The following is a 16,192-nucleotide window of genomic DNA, read 5'->3' on the forward strand; positions in this document are numbered from 1 at the left end:
CATAAGTGCAATATATTGAAATATTTTTAGGTCCTGATAACCACTGACAGTTCAGGCCAGTTGTGGAATGCCTGTGTCTGGGACCCCCATTCTGGAACCTCATTGTTAACCTACAAAGGGGGCAGCACTGGTTCCCGATCCCTCTGTGTTCTGGGCAAGGATTACTTGTTAGGGGCTGTATGCAATAAACCATTATTACATATATGGCCACTTCAGAGAAAGGTAAGCCATGCTGTATTTGCACGTCCTACCATTGTGGTTGTATTCATAAACAAATTTGGCGTACCATGATGTCTGAGAAAAACTTTGACATAATTTTATTGCAAGTAACAACATTTTAGCCTTACTATTATTGTCAACAAGTGTAGAGATGTTCACACAGAGGTTCACAACAAGAGTGTAAAATTCTCATTTATACATGTCAGGAAATATAACTTTCCTGTCGCTTTCAGTTTCAGTTTGTTAGCAGCCAGTGTGCTGTTGATGAAGATTACCATATTTCACTTAAAGTTTAGCCTCTATTAAGTGACATATTTTGCTTGATTCTGATTGAGTGAGTGAGGGAGTGAGTGCTTGGGGTTTAACGTCATACTTAACAATTTGATTCTGATTGATACATCCACCTTATAATGCCACTGAAGAGTGAAGAGCTTTTTGCGAAGTTTCATTGCTTTTTTACCAGAAAAGCTGATGCTTCTGAAATAGAATTTGTACAAGCCAAACTTAAGGTAAAATACAGTACTTGCCTTTCACCAAAGATTGACTGTCCTGATAAAAATGTTTACAAGTTCATCAAGCGTCATACAATTTGTTGATTTCATGCAACAGACTGGCTGTGAAACTGATGTTATACAAGTGAAATGTTTTTTGAGAACAGCTTCAAACAGTAAGCAGTCAATCTATCCTAGTTCCTCAACATCTTCCCATTTGAAAGATCAACTTTCAGTTCAACTTATGCACTTTTCTAATTTGATTTTGTAGACAAAATTGCAGTGGTTGGGATGGCCAATTTTAGGGCTTCATGAAAAGCATAATTTCTGTGCACAGAATAATGCCCTGCGAATATGCTTGAATAAATATTGTGCAAACACGTGAAACAGTTGAATAATTACAGTAGTGCTTGGTGCCTAATCGAGCAGACTGTGTTGTGAAACTTGGCAGAAAATCATCTGTATCTTGACCGATTTATCGTATTAATGTAACAGATTTCAATGTCCTGAATGACTGTGTATAAATTAGCTTGGCTAAAATCATAAGTTTGAAGGGTTACTGGTCTGATTTTCAAGTCACATTAAATAAATAAAAGAATAAGTAAGTGCTGCTATTGCTGTAGCATGAACATGTGCTTTCTGCCCAATATAAAGCATTATTATTGTTATTGTTATTAATGTTAATATTGTTGTTATTCTTATTATTACAGTTGTTGTTATTGTTGGTATTGTTGTTATTCTTCTTATTATTATTATTCGCCGCCAGCACCAAATGTGCTAAAAGGTGGGGCACCAACAAACTTTGTGAAATACATGTATCTGACCGGGTTTTATCAGGCCCCACTTTCACAAAACTGTCTAAATCAATTTTTTGTAACTTTTCTCATAAATCATGTCACCTTATGGTACTATAACTCACACCACAGCATTTACGAATAAAAAATAAATAAATACACAATACATGTGACCCCACCCTAAGGATGATAGCACCTTGCCTTCAGACTTGTCACCTGTTTACTGATTGTAGGAGCAGATACAGATGAAGATGGTATGTGCAGGACCCGTGTCTTGTGTCACTGTCACAGCAGATGGTGCATACTGCATTGCAGGAATAGCTGAGAAGATTCATGTCTGGCAGGTATGAGGTCAAAATCTGAACTGCTATCATCATGTAAAGGTGTTAGAAAATTCTAGGTTGAGACTCACAACCACCCGCAGGTTACTGCCAGACCTTCCCATGTAGGGCTGGAGAGGACGCCAGCAGGTCTGAACATGAACCTCAATGGTGAGAGGCTCCTGGGTAATATCACCTTGCTGGCACAGTAATAACCTTGGCCGCAGAAGCACCTTTAATCCAGTGAAAACAGTTTGTTTTATTTCTTAGTAGTTTAGGATGTGTCTTAGATTTCTTCTTATTTCATAAAAAAAAATGGCTTTAACTACATTTTTAACCATAGGTAACCTTATGTGTGTCCTCACTCATCATGACTACAACCTTACTTGTCTCTTTTTTTTCTTATTCTGGTGGCCACAGGTAACCCTCTATGTGTCCTCACTTGTCAGTACCAGAAGCTTACCTGTCTTTGTTTTCACATTCAGGTAGCCACAGGTAACTTTCTTTGTGCCTCACTCATCATTACCAGAACCTTACCTGTCTCTGTTTTCACATCCAGGTAGCCACAGGTAACCTTTTGTCTCTCCTTACTCATCAGTACCAGAACCTTACCTGTCTCTGTTTTCACACCGAGGTAGCCACAGGTAACCTTCTGTGTGTCCTCACTCATCAGTACCAGAACCTTACCTGTCTCTGTTTTCACATCCAGGTAGCCATAGGTAACCTTTTGTCTATCCTCACTCATCAGTACCAGAACCTTACCTGTCTCTGTTTTCACATCCAGGTAGCCACAGGTAACCTTCTATGTGTCCTCACTCGTCAGTACCAGAACCTTACCTGTCTCTGTTTCCACATCCAGGTAGCTACAGGTAGTAGCCTTCTGTATGTCCTCACTCGTCAGTACCAGAACCTTACCTGTCTCTGTTTTCACATCTAGGTAGCCACAGGTAACCTTCTATGTGTCCTCACTCATCAGTACCAGAACCTTACCTGTCTTTGTTTTCACATCCAGGTAGCCACAGGTAACCTTTTGTCTATCCTCACTCATCAGTACCAGAACCTTACCTGTCTTTGTTTTCACATCCAGGTAGCCACAGGTAACCTTCTGTGTCCTCACTCATCATTACCAGAACCTTACCTGTCTCTGTTTTCACATCTAGGTAGCCACAGGTAACCCTCTTTGTGTCCTCACTCATCAGTACCAGAACCTTACCAGTCTCTATTTTCACATCCAGGTAGCCACAGGTAACCTTCTGTGTGCCCTTACTCATTATGACCAGAACCTTAGCTGTCTCTGTTTTTACCTTCTAGTAGCCAAAGGTAACCTTCTATGTGTCCTCACTCGTCATTACCAGAACCTTACCTGTCTCTGTTTTCACATTCAGGTAGCCACAGGTAACCTTCTATGTGTCCTCACTCGTCATTACCAGAACCTTACCTGTCTCTGTTTTCACATTCAGGTAGCCAAAGGTAACCTTCTATGTGTCCGAACTCATCATGACCAGAACCTTACCTGTCTCTGTTTTCACATTCAGGTAGCCACAGGTAACCTTCTGTGTGTCCTCACTCGTCATTACCAGCACCTTACCTGTCTCTGTTTTCACATTCAGGTAGCCACAGGTAACCTTCTGTGTGTCCGGACTCATCATGACCAGAACCTTACCTGTCTCTGTTTTCACATTCAGGTAGCCACAGGTAATCTTCTATGTGTCCTCACTCATCATTACCAGAACCTTACCTGTCTCAGGTGCACAGATGACGATAGCTGCGTGGTGTCAGGTGGAGAGGATAGCCTCGTCGTTGTTTGGTCATTGCTGAGGTGAGTGGGTTTGAAGTGGAATGCAGACAGTATGAAAATGGGGCTCTCTCTGGCAGAGCAGTTGTTAAACAATGAGATTGCGTGTTTGAATCCAACCCTAATAGGTCAGTTTTGACTTACTGTTTTGAAAGTCCTACTGTATCATGTGACCTGTCAAAAATGTCCGGCAATTATTATTGATCACGTAACATGGGAGTCTGAAAAAGTTTCGCAGAAAGTTAGAGTAGATGAATACTGGAGAACATTGAGGTGTTGAACGTTTGTGAACTAGAGACTACCCTTATTCCTCAACCTCTTCGCATGTGAAAGAACAACTTTCAGTGCAATTTATGCACATTTTTAAGCTGATTTTCGAGACAAAACTAATTGGTTGGATTGGCCAGGTTCAGAACTTAGCCAAAAAGTATAATTTTATCGGTCAACACGTAATAATTCCTTCAGAATATGTGTGAATAATTACCTTGCAAACATGCCGAAAGGTTGAAGAATTACAGTAGAAAGTTAGCATGTAATGACTAATTCTACAGTGGTGAACATGTTTATTTAATATTTTCCCTATCCGGACATACGTGGAAAGGTCTGTCCAGCAACCTGCGGATGGTCAAGAGTTTCTCATTTGCTCTGCTCGTTTTTTTTCCCACTGTAATGCAGGCCGCCGTCATATATGTGAAATATTTTTAAGTACGACACAAAACACCAATCAAATAAATAAATAAAATAAAGCCAATGTCATGTTATCCAACAGGGTTGACGCAGTTCACACTACTAGACTTTTACCACTTCTGGAAGCCTGATGTTTTTAAAGTTCATGACAGTGGTAAAAAAACACCCCAAAAATGTAAAGCAATGTACTGGATTTGAACCCTATATTGCCTAGCATCAATAACAATTGATCAAGTACTGAATACTAGAATAAACATTTGGCGGCTTTGATCTTCTGTTGATACCTGAGGACAAAAGACAGATGGAATATATTGTTATGAAGTTGGTGCTTGAGAGCAGAAGACAGAAAGGATACATTGTTGCAGAGCTGATGACAGTTCCCACAGTAAAGTGCAGTCAGTGGTTTCATGCAGTCTAGCATGAAGTTCCCGTGTTATTTACATAGGACAATTTGGTAAATTTTTGTTGGTTTTTGGTCATAACATGAAAACAACACAAAGCACAAAAATCATTGATGTCAAGGGGCACCAGTGAGTGTGTTTGTTTAATAATTTTTAAGCATTTTTGAAAATTGACCTACTTTTGAACCAAGTTTTGAGATTGGTCAGTTTTGGCCTTATTTGCATACCAATCTGAAAGTTTTTTTACAATATGGGTTGGGCGATCCACGTAAAAACTACACTTGAAAAGTTTATCTCAATAGGGTTGGCCATTTTGGAGAAGAAGATTTTTATAGCTTATCAATAAAATTCTAAATGGCCACTAAGTCCAGCCGGCCGGCCGTTAGTCTTTTCATAGCTTTAATTCTTATATATATATATATATATATATATATATATATATATGTGTAGGAAGCTGGTATGTGACATAGGTATTACGGGCTGGTTGCGTATAGCACTGCCTTATACCACTGTAACCTAGACAGTGTCTTTAATGAGAAAAGTTATGAGAAATATGCCTTACAAAGTTTTGTGAAAGTGGCTCCTGTATGTTACATTTGGCATGCTTGACAGTTTCTTGTCAGAGATTGATGGTTTACTCTGGTTTCCTCTACCGAGGAAAGTTGTATAAGTGAAATATCCTTGCTATTTCATTAAAAGACCAATCGTGTAGAAGTGGCAGGTTTGAGTGTACTTATGGTAAGACCTAACATTTCTCCCTAAAAATGACAGTTTCAGAGGCAGATAAATGTCATAAAACATTAATTTTGCTGCTAAAATTTGTATTTTGATAGTAAGATATCATCCTACCTTCCACACAGATCTCAATTAATATTTCTCAGATCAGTAGGACCCATTGAAATCCGGGCAAAATGAGCAACTCGGCCGTAGACGAAATGTAGGGTCATTGCCTGTATCTTTAAACGTTGAGATAGTGAGATTTTCAGTTGTTTGTGAGAGTGTTGTGGTTTTTGCATTTATCACAGCTCAGTTTGCTCAGCTCAAAAACCTGGCAGACAGCCTGTTGTGTATCAGTAACGTAACAGTTCAATATACTGTCAAATGAAGAAACTAAAATGACTTTTGTTTTCTCCGTTTAAAGTGTGTTGTCCAGGACGTCTGATCAGACAATGACGCAGGAGCCACTGTATGTGTGGACAGGTCACTCCTTACCCGTGACGGACATCTATGTCGGGGTTGGGGGACGGAGAGCCAGAGTTGTCTCCTCTTCTCTTGACCAGACATGTAAGGTAAGCGTCCATTTAGTGCATGTCCAGTGTAAGTTTAAAACTGAATCAGCCTCTTTTCACTAAGATTTGAATCTGGGACTAGGTGCACAAGTCAGCTTCATATCAGCTTACTTTTCTTAAGGCACCAGTCAGCTTCGTATCAGCTTACTTTTGTTCAGGCTGGCTGTAGAATTCCTGAAGGCAAACAAAACACTTACCTACGACCAGAGAAAAAAACAGTCACATCACTTCAAAGTTTTTATCTCTTTTATTGAGATACTTAACTATTTTTTTCATGTCAGCACTGTATGAGAAGACTTGCTTGGTGTAATGGGCACATGAAACATTTGTTTTTTATTTCTTATTAAGGAGAGTATGATGTGGCCGAACATATAAAAGTACAAAAAAACTCTCAGCTTTCTTCATGGGGCATAAAAATGACCTTAAACTATGAAGACCCCCCCCCCCCCCCCCCCACTTCCCAGCAGACAGTAGAGAAATTAAGTAGCCTGCTGTAGTGACCTCATCGGTGATAGCTTTGATCTGTTCATTAATAGCATTATTTTCCAATAGTTCCAACCACTGACAGGAAATAAGTATAAAATAGAGGGGTTATTAAAAAAAATATAAAATATTCGTCAATAACTTCAAATTTTCTATTTTTTCTTTGTCATATCTTTCTTCATTTTCCTTAAAAGCATACTCTTCGCTTTATAGTACCTTATCATGTATCTTTGAATAGTTTGAAGTAAGAATAATCTGTGCACTGCCATCATCAACACCAAACCTCATGCCATTGTCTATTATGTATTTTATTTTATTTATTGTGATTGTCTTGAAGTTTCTTTCTTACCATTTTTGTTTCACAACAAAACAGAAACAGAATAAAATGTGGCCACATTGAGCGACTAAATTTCCAATGTTTCAGGAAACTTACAATATATGCAATCTGTAAATACTGGGTCGCTGTGAGTTCAAGTCCAGCTGATGCTGGCTTCCTCTCCGGCGGTACGTGGGAAGGTCTGCAAACAACCTGTGGATGGTCGTGGGTTTCCCCCGGGCTCTGCCCGGTTTCCTCCCACCATATAAATGAAATATTCTTGAGTACGGCGTAAAACACCAATCAAATAAATAACTGTAAATACTGATCCAGTGCCTACAAAGATCCTTGCTTGTGTGTGTGGAGTTGAAATATTCTTGAGTATGGCGTAAAATACCAATCAGATAAATGAATACGTGTACAGATGACTTGGTTTTTGAGACTGACTTGTTCTCAGTTAGGACAAGGATCATGTTATTGTATACATTTATATGAGGCTTGATATGTTATGAAGATGTGTGTTCATACCTCAAGTACTCATTGCTTAAACGAGAAAAAATGTGAATATCAACCAAATACCAATGAAAAGAGTGCTTTTCCTCACAGGTGCATGCCATAAAAAATTCTAACATATACCTCAAGTTGACAAATCATAAATAAAATCAGTGCCAAAAGTCGTCGTGGGAAGGTCTACCATCAACCTGCGAATGGTTGTGGGTTTCCCCCACCGTCATCCTGGCAGTCATCATATAAGTGAAGGATTCTTCAGTACAACTTAAAACACCAATCAGATAAATAAATAAATTGCTTAACCACCATATTTTATGTTTTCAGCTCTGGGACTTGAGTTCAGGGTCGTTGTTGTTGACAGTGATGTTTGATAGCAGTATTACATCAGTTGCCATGGATACTCCCGAGTACAGACTATTTGCAGGCTCTAATAGTGGGACTGTTTATTCAGTCAATCTCTTCTCACAGGTAAGTGTGAGCGCATGTGACTCTTTAACGCCTGTAAAGGGCATTGTTGAATAAAAGAATAATGTATTTTCTGCCCTGTCCAATTTTTCTCTGAAGATTGACAGTACAATAACACAAGGTTGTTCTGTGCCAGAGATTTGCCTGTAAACACATTGTCTTGCAGTATATAGTTTTAACCATGGTCCTGAAACCTGAGCGAATGAGTAATTTTTAAAGATGTTTATTTTTGTTTTTTTTTTTACCAAAGCTGACCAAGGCGTAAGTGGTTGAGATGTACATATCACAGTAGTTATTTTTGTGTTCTTTAAAAGGAGTTTATTCAAGACCAGGAACTTAGCAGGTTTACTCAGAACTGTTGTCTAAATAACTTGTGTCTCAATATTAAACTTCATGGCAACATAAGTCTGAAAGCATGGTGTGTTGACGTCCACAATTTACACCTGCTTTGCACATTGATCTGTTGTCCTATGTACTCTTATTCTTCATTCTTTTTTTGTGTTATGTCTTTGCAAACATATTCCTATGGTATTATTCTGTGCTGACTGTTAAGATCAAACTTTCTGTGACGTCCTAAAATGTGACCAGCCCAACTAATGTAGTTTTGCCTTCAAAATCTAATTGAAAAGATGTATGAATTCCACTGGAATTGGCTCTTTCATGTGTGAAAAGATGTATGAATTCCACTGGAATTGGCTCTTTCATGTGTGAAAAGATGTATGAATTCCACTGGAATTGGCTCTTTCATGTGTGAAAAGATGTATGAATTCCACTGGAATTGGCTCTTTCATGTGTGAAAAGATGTATGAATTCCACTGGAATTGGCTCTTTCATGTGTGAAAAGATGTATGAATTCCACTGGAATTGGCTCTTTCATGTGTGAAAAGATGTATGAATTCCACTGGAATTGGCTCTTTCATGTGTGAAAAGATGTATGAATTCCACTGGAATTGGCTCTTTCATGTGTGAAAAGATGTATGAATTCCACTGGAATTGGCTCTTTCATGTGTGAAAAGATGTATGAATTCCACTGGAATTGGCTCTTTCATGTGTGAAAAGATTTAGGAATTAGGATACTAAAATTTCCGTGTATTATCAGGTTATTTATTTATCTAATTGCTGTTTTACACCATACTTAAGAATATTTCACTTACATGAGGGTGACCAGCATTATGTTGGGAGGAAACTGGACACAACCCAGGGGGAACCCACAACCATCCGAAGGTTGCTGGTAGACCTTCCCACTTAAGGCTGGAGAGGAAGACAGCATGAGCTGGACCCACAGTGACCACATTGGTGAGAGTTTCCAGGGTCATTGCCCCACTCTGGTGTTCTAACCCCCTGGGCCACAGAGGCCTCCTCATTATCAGGTATAGTTTGTTCCCATGCATTTGTTCATCTCGGCATCTGCTACCAACTCTAATAGGCTGGTGTACGGGGCCTGCGTGGCCAAGACGGTTAGCACACCAGTACGGCACTGACGTAGGAGCCTCCCACCAATGCGGTTGCTGTGAGTTTGTCCAGCTCATGCTGGATTCCACTCTGGCCGTATGTGGGAAGGTCTTCCAACAGCCTGCAGATGGCCATGGGTTTTCCCTGGGCCCTGCCCGGTTTCCTCCCAATGTAATTTTGGCCGTCGTCATATAAGTGAAATATTATTGAGTACGGCAATAAATTTGCACATTTACTTTTTTCTTTTGTGTTTCTGTTTTTATTTTGTGTATATTTTCCCACTATTTCTAGCCAGTAAAAACAGAGCGTCATATATCATCTTCAGAAGTGGACAAGAATGTTACGCAGTTTCAAGGGCATAGGTAAATATAAGTTCTTGGAAGGAATTTACAAAACACATGTCGAGTTTGAAAACACATGTTTAACTCCTTTGTTGCTGCATGCATGTCAGTTCAGTGAATTCCTGAAATTTCAACCATAGATGTATGCGTAATATTTACCTTATGTATCAGTTTTAAAAGTGTACTGTCGAGCCAGAGGGTGAGAATGTTTGGGGCTTTTTAATGAGGAAAAATAGAATTGATTATTGAGTTTAAGTACAGAAACTTTAAGCTTTTGAGCACTATTTATCTGACTTGGCAGATTGTAATTGCCTATCTAACCATGTATCCATTGAATGTTTAATTTCATTAGACTTAAAGTGAAGAAATCCAAAATTCTACTCAACAATGCTCATCAGCCATTTTCCACAGACATACTTTCTGTGAAGACCACTTGTCTTCTGTTATGTCTGTATGCACCTGAATGGCGTGCAAGTCAATGTTGCACATAGGCAAGTTTGACTGTAACTTGTCTGGGCTGTTTACCCTGAGAACTGCCAGTTTCCTCCAACCGAAGATGCTTCAAAGTTTACCCCCAAAGAAGCCCTAAACTTTTTGCTGAAAGCCTGTTGAATTTCAGCTTTTAAGGTTTTGTGCTGTTTTTTCCTCTCTCAGTAAACAAGTCACCTGTCTGGCTGTCTCATTGGATGGTAGTTTATTGTTCTCGGGTTCACATGACACCAAAGTCAAAGTGTGGGATATCTCCAGTGGTCAGTGCTTGAGGTCCATAGATCACAAAGGTAGGTAACTCTTACAGAAAGTATCATCACCAGATTGGGCTACTCTCTGGTCAGAGAGCTCAAAATGAGCTGGAAATTATGTGTCGTGACAGGTTTTGATTTTGGTTACATAACATGATTCACATGATCAGATTACTGCAATCTGAATGGATGATTTGGAAAAAGCAGGATGAAAACTCTTTTGATTGATGGAAACAGGAGGTGTGGCTCATGAATGTATTAATACACAGAAAGTATATTTGACTCTAGACGGCTGAGTGAAGAGGGACGTAGAGGGCAAATTATCTCAGATCCCTTCCCTTGGATTAGGTTTTGAACACAGGGGCTTATAAATATTTCTTTTCATCCATAAAACTTATATTCTTCTGTTCTAGGCGCTGTGACAAACATAATTTCAATGCTTGCACCCAATACTATGTTCACTCACAACCACAAGCCCAGTCTTCCCATACAACCATTTAAACGACATCTGTACACGGAGGAGACCAGGGGAGAGAACTCTGATGGAACTGTTGGCATGGACACAGTGGATGTGAGGATATCACACACAGCCCAGGTACATTCCCTTCTTTACAACAAATGTTCCGCAGATATCCATAAACCAGACAGTCACATTGTCCCATTGAGCTGGATGTCATATTTTGGACAATGTCATTTGTGTATGTAAAAAAAGTTGTACTGGAAGTGGTATATTCAAAGTGTAAGAAAAGAGTTTCTTTTGGTTTTTAGCTGACATTACAATAGCATTGCATTAACCTTTTGAAATGCTTATTTATTGCTGACAGGGGAAATAGGGAATGCTGAGCGAAGGTGTCTAACCTTGAACATACATTGTACTGGAGTACAGTCAAAGAAAACAATACACCATGGCCAGCTTGCACAAAGAGATTGTAGCTAAAATTGATTGTAGACCCTACAGTTGAGTTTAAAATTGATTGTAAAAAAAAGTTGCATCACTTGCACAAAGAAATTGTTAGGCGATTGTAAATTTTTAAACAATGGTGATCGCGTAGGCCAAATTTGACTTGTACATATTAAGGTGACTAGTAAATGGACAGTGTACAGGACCCGCTTGCACAAAACAGTTTTGGCTACAGTCAGTTGTAGACCCTACAGTTGAGTTTACAGTTGATTGTGAAAATAATTGTACAAAGGAGTTGTAAGCCAGTTGTAATGTATTGAAGTTACAGTCACGATCACAGATCAGATTTGACTTGTACACGAAGGTGGCCAGGTTACTGGACAATGTACCAGTCAGTAACTTTTCTTGCCTTCATTTTCAAATGAGCTAGCAACAGCAACATGTGAAAAAAATCTTTGTAACATCTTTTTAAGATAATTACATTGCACATTTTTGCAAACCAGTATTAACTAACAGTCTGTCTAAGGCAAGTATTTGTGCTGAACATTAATTCTGGGACTATAGTAAACATTTACATCAGGCTTGACGCGATTGTAATTTTTGATTGTAACTTACAACTATCGTAGCTTACAATCCCTTCGTGCGAGAGGATGTCAGTTATAAGCTTTGGCTATGATCAAGGTCTTAATGATTTACATTCATCTCAGGCTTACGATTCTTTTGTGCAAGCGGCTCCCAGTCAATAACTTTGCTTGCCTTCGTTTTCAGCCTAGTTCTACATGATAGTGATTCAGCAGATAACAACAACAACATGTGAAGAAATACTCAAAATGTCTCCTGGAGACAATGCATAGCACTTCTTTGCAAATCAAGTGAAAAAGTACTAATAGTCTACCTAAGGCAAATATTTGCACTTAGCATTAATTTTGGGGCGACTGTCAATACTTAGAGCAAGGTCGACACAATTGTAATTTATGATTGTAAGTTACAACTATCATAGCTTACAATTCCTTCATTACAAGAGGGTGTCAAATGTAAGCTTAGGAACAATCGATCTTAGTGATTTACTATCAACATAGATTTTCAATCGATTTGTGCAAGCGACCCCAGGGTTGCACATTCAACAAGAATCTGGGAATCCAGTTCTCAAAATGACTCCTTTAAACCAAAACTACAGCAGATTCCTGTAAAGTCACAAAATTAACTTTCAAAATGTTCTCTAATTTCCAGTGCCTATTTTTATGCTGCCTTTAGATAAGTAGACATGAAAGTTTCACATTATTAAACTGATTAATAATAATAATAATAATAATAATACTTTATTTTCTGAGGGAGATCAATAAGTTGGAAAACCAGTTTTCCTTGAGTTCCACATGCATACACACGTTTACACAATAAGTTATGCGCCGTACAAAGTCTATACAATATATATAAAATATAGATGAACCTGATATGAGATGATCACTGACTGTATAGAATGTAGTGTATCATAGACAGTTTCACATTAAATCAACAGATTAACATGGAATTTACAGGTTCATATGCATTAAAACCTTTGCTTGGAGTGAAAGCTTTGTGGCACTAGAATTTGGCTAGATTCTGATGGATTGCTGTGAATCAAATCTATTCCTCTTTAGATTCTGGAAAAAATAATAACAATAAAAGCCTGCAGACAGTACCTAACATTTCACTTAGTCTAGGCCTGCTTATCCGTCAGTAGCAAAAAAGTAGTTTTATGTGTATAATGGGTGTGGAGTTGTCTGGTGTCTTCTTCATGGCATTCCAGTGAGGCAGCACTATAAATTTTTGTCAGCATTGGGTCTGGCCTCCTACAACAAGACAAAATTGTGGTGTGACCAGAATAATGTTACAAGAGATATTATAAGGCCCCTATGAAAACAGCAAAAAAACCACAGTACTAAGTATTTAATTTTACATACACATGTTTTTGTTTGTGACAGCTTGAGGACCGAGTTAGAGTGACAAGTGAGGAATGGAAACAGTTGCTTGCAGAGGAAAAGGTACAATTGCTCATGTATCAGTTATCAGACATATTTATATTTATATTAATTTATTTATATATATTATTTATTTATATATATTATTTATTTATATATATTATTTATTTATCACATTATATATTTTATTTGCATTTATATTCTATATGTTGCATATTTCTGTCATATGACAACTATTAATGGAGAATATGTAATAGAACGTTGTTACCTTTGACATCAAACTCATGAACATTGACCTCAAGATGCTTTATACATGTTACAACCTGAAATCCTCTGTGTGCAAAGCTGACCTTGTTTAAGACAGGGCTTAGTATCTTAAAAGCTTAACTAGAACAACTGTTTGATCATTCTGTTCCTAAGAATGAAAACTAAAAATACGAACTTGAATATGGTGTTGAACAGTTAAATAAATAAAATAAAATATGAAGGTTTTACCTCTCTGTTAGATAGACTGACAAAACTGAAAAAGAAATTCATCCGTGATACAAAAGCTTTTTAAGCCAGTACCCTAAGTCCTTCAGCCTTTCTCATGTGACAAAGCAACTTGCAATGCAATGTAAGCACCTTTTTGATGTGACATTGAAGACAAGAAGTACAAGATTCATGGCTTCACAAAGATTTTGATTTTGCCAGTCTACACAGAACACTATTTTCAGAATATGCTTGAATAAACGCTTTGAAAACAAGTATATTAATTCTCCTTTTCCCTGTTAATGTTGATATGTTTTATACACTTTTAAAAAAATCTTTTTTTATATGAACATTTAGCTTTACAATTTCTGCTTTATTTACAAGATTATTAAGGTTTTGTTTAGATGACAAGGTTTGTTATTCAACTGGTGGGGATTGTGGTAAATGCCAGTGGTATGACATAAAAATAGAGAACATTCATGTGTGAAATGATTGTAATAATATCAGAGAGATAATGAGCATATGATTGTAATAATATCAGTGAGATAATGAGCATATGATTGTAATAATATCAGTGAGATAATGAGCATATGATTGTAATAATATCAGTGAGATAATGAGCATATGATTGTAATAATATCAGAGATAATGAGCATATGATTGTAATAATATCAGTGAGATAATGAGCATATGATTGTAATAATATCAGTGAGATAATGAGCATATGATTGTAATAATATCAGAGATAATGAGCAGTGAGATAATGAGCATATGATTGTAATAATATCAGTGAGATAATGAGCATATGATTGTAATAATATCAGAGACATAATGAGCATATGATTGTAATAATATCAGAGAGATGATGGACATTATTGCAGTGTATGACAAGGCTCTGTATTGCCTTTGCAGATGAACACTGGGGATGAAATAAATTTAGAGGAGAAAGTTTCATTACTCAAGCAGGAAGTAGCCAAGTTGCAGAAAGTGAACAGAGAGCTTTATGACTTCACCCTGAGTCATCTGAAGAAGTCAAGTGTTACGTGACCTTCACGTGGACATGAAATGACAAATCTAGAGCATGTGTGAAGAGAGAGCTTTATGACTTCGCCCTGGGTCATCTAAAGAAGAATAAATCAAATGTTACATGTGCTTGATCTTCACTCAAACAGCAAGTGGTTTTAGTTACTACATAGAGTGAACAGAAAATTTTACCTGAGTCAATTGAAATTTAAGTCTGATCTCATGTGATCTTCTCTCGGGGCGAAGTTGACAAAGTTACAACTGGTAGGTATGAAAAATGTTCTCAAGTTACCTGAAGATTAAGTTAAAATGTTTTAATATTTGATCTTCTTCACCTGAAGGAAGCTACCATATTATGTCACCGGAAGAATAAATAAGTAACAGGCCATGTAATAAATCCTCTACATATATTTGTAAATTTCTGTGTCTATATTTTCTGTTAATGAAGAATTAAATGTCTCCAGTGGGCCTTCATTTATTTAGAGATCTGATCAGCTGTCCTCTATGTCCAAGACTAAAATTTGTAACCTTTGCAAACAAGATGGGTGATTTATTTGATTGGTGTTTGACGCGGCACTCAAGAATATTTCACTTACATTGTGGTAGGAGGAAACCCGGCAGAGCCTGTGAGAAACCCCAAAACAACTGCAGGTTGCTGGCAGACCTTCTCGCGTGGCCAGAGAGGAAGTCACGGTGATGTTGACTTGAACTCACAACGACAGCATTGGTGAGAGGCTCCTGGATAATTGCGTGCTCTGGTACGCTAAGCACATCAGCCCCGGAAGCAAGAGATAGGTGGAGGACTGGTCAACCAAGGGCCTATATACAGTTGCCACCACATCTGATGTCATTGGCATGGTATCCCAGTGAAGTAGGGGTAAAAATACTGTATTTGCGTGTTTAAGCTGTAGTCTGCATCCAGACTTTACTGTGGCATGTCAAAAAAACAAGATAGTGACTTGACCACAATAATGTCGCCAGTACCATTAAATCCCAAGCCATAGGGCAGCTTTAGTAGTTAAGGTGCTTGTTTTTAAATCGCCAGGCCTGTTGTGACATGGGTTCAAATCCTTTCTTGGACAGGGCATTTCCGTAGCCGTCCAGCTCCCATTGATCCTGGGTGGTTGATGGCAAATACGTGGTCGATGAGGCACAAGATTTCTTTCCAGTATACACCTGACTGTTTTGGCACAAGTGAAACTTCTTGAGCATGGTGTACACCGATCCAGTGAATATATAAATAAATACTTTGTCTTGCTATTTAGTGGGATGCTGGTCAACATTTCTTTCATTTGATTATTCAATATCATTTCTTTAGACTGATCATGCTCGCTAGCTTTGTTCAATATGCAGATCCTATGGGTCGAAATAAAGCAGACTGAACGATGAACATGTCCTCAGCAACTCCTGGGGGACTATGTGAACTTGGAAAAGTTTCCTTTCATAGATCAACAAGTTTTGCAAGGCTAATAATGTATTCCGAGTGTAATCACAGTTGAGCCAAGGGCATTTGGTTTTTACTTAATTCTGAAGTTA

At 38.1% G+C, this 16,192-nt stretch overlaps 1 protein-coding gene across 1 annotated transcript; it reads left to right on the top strand.

Moving 5' to 3' along the window:
- Positions 1-15,053, top strand: LOC135471517 (WD repeat-containing protein 18-like). Its single transcript, XM_064750781.1, has 10 exons — positions 1-222; positions 1,738-1,848; positions 3,510-3,643; positions 5,849-5,996; positions 7,630-7,773; positions 9,514-9,584; positions 10,218-10,342; positions 10,717-10,898; positions 13,166-13,225; positions 14,546-15,053. The coding sequence occupies exons 2-10, from the start codon at positions 1,750-1,752 to the stop codon at positions 14,678-14,680; spliced, it is 1,098 nt and encodes a 365-aa protein (XP_064606851.1). The 5' UTR covers positions 1-222; positions 1,738-1,749; the 3' UTR covers positions 14,681-15,053.
- The last annotated feature ends 1,139 nt before the right edge of the window (positions 15,054-16,192 follow it).

Source organism: Liolophura sinensis, chromosome 7 (assembly GCF_032854445.1).
Source record: "Liolophura sinensis isolate JHLJ2023 chromosome 7, CUHK_Ljap_v2, whole genome shotgun sequence".
Classification (NCBI taxonomy): Eukaryota; Metazoa; Mollusca; class Polyplacophora; order Chitonida; family Chitonidae; genus Liolophura; species Liolophura sinensis.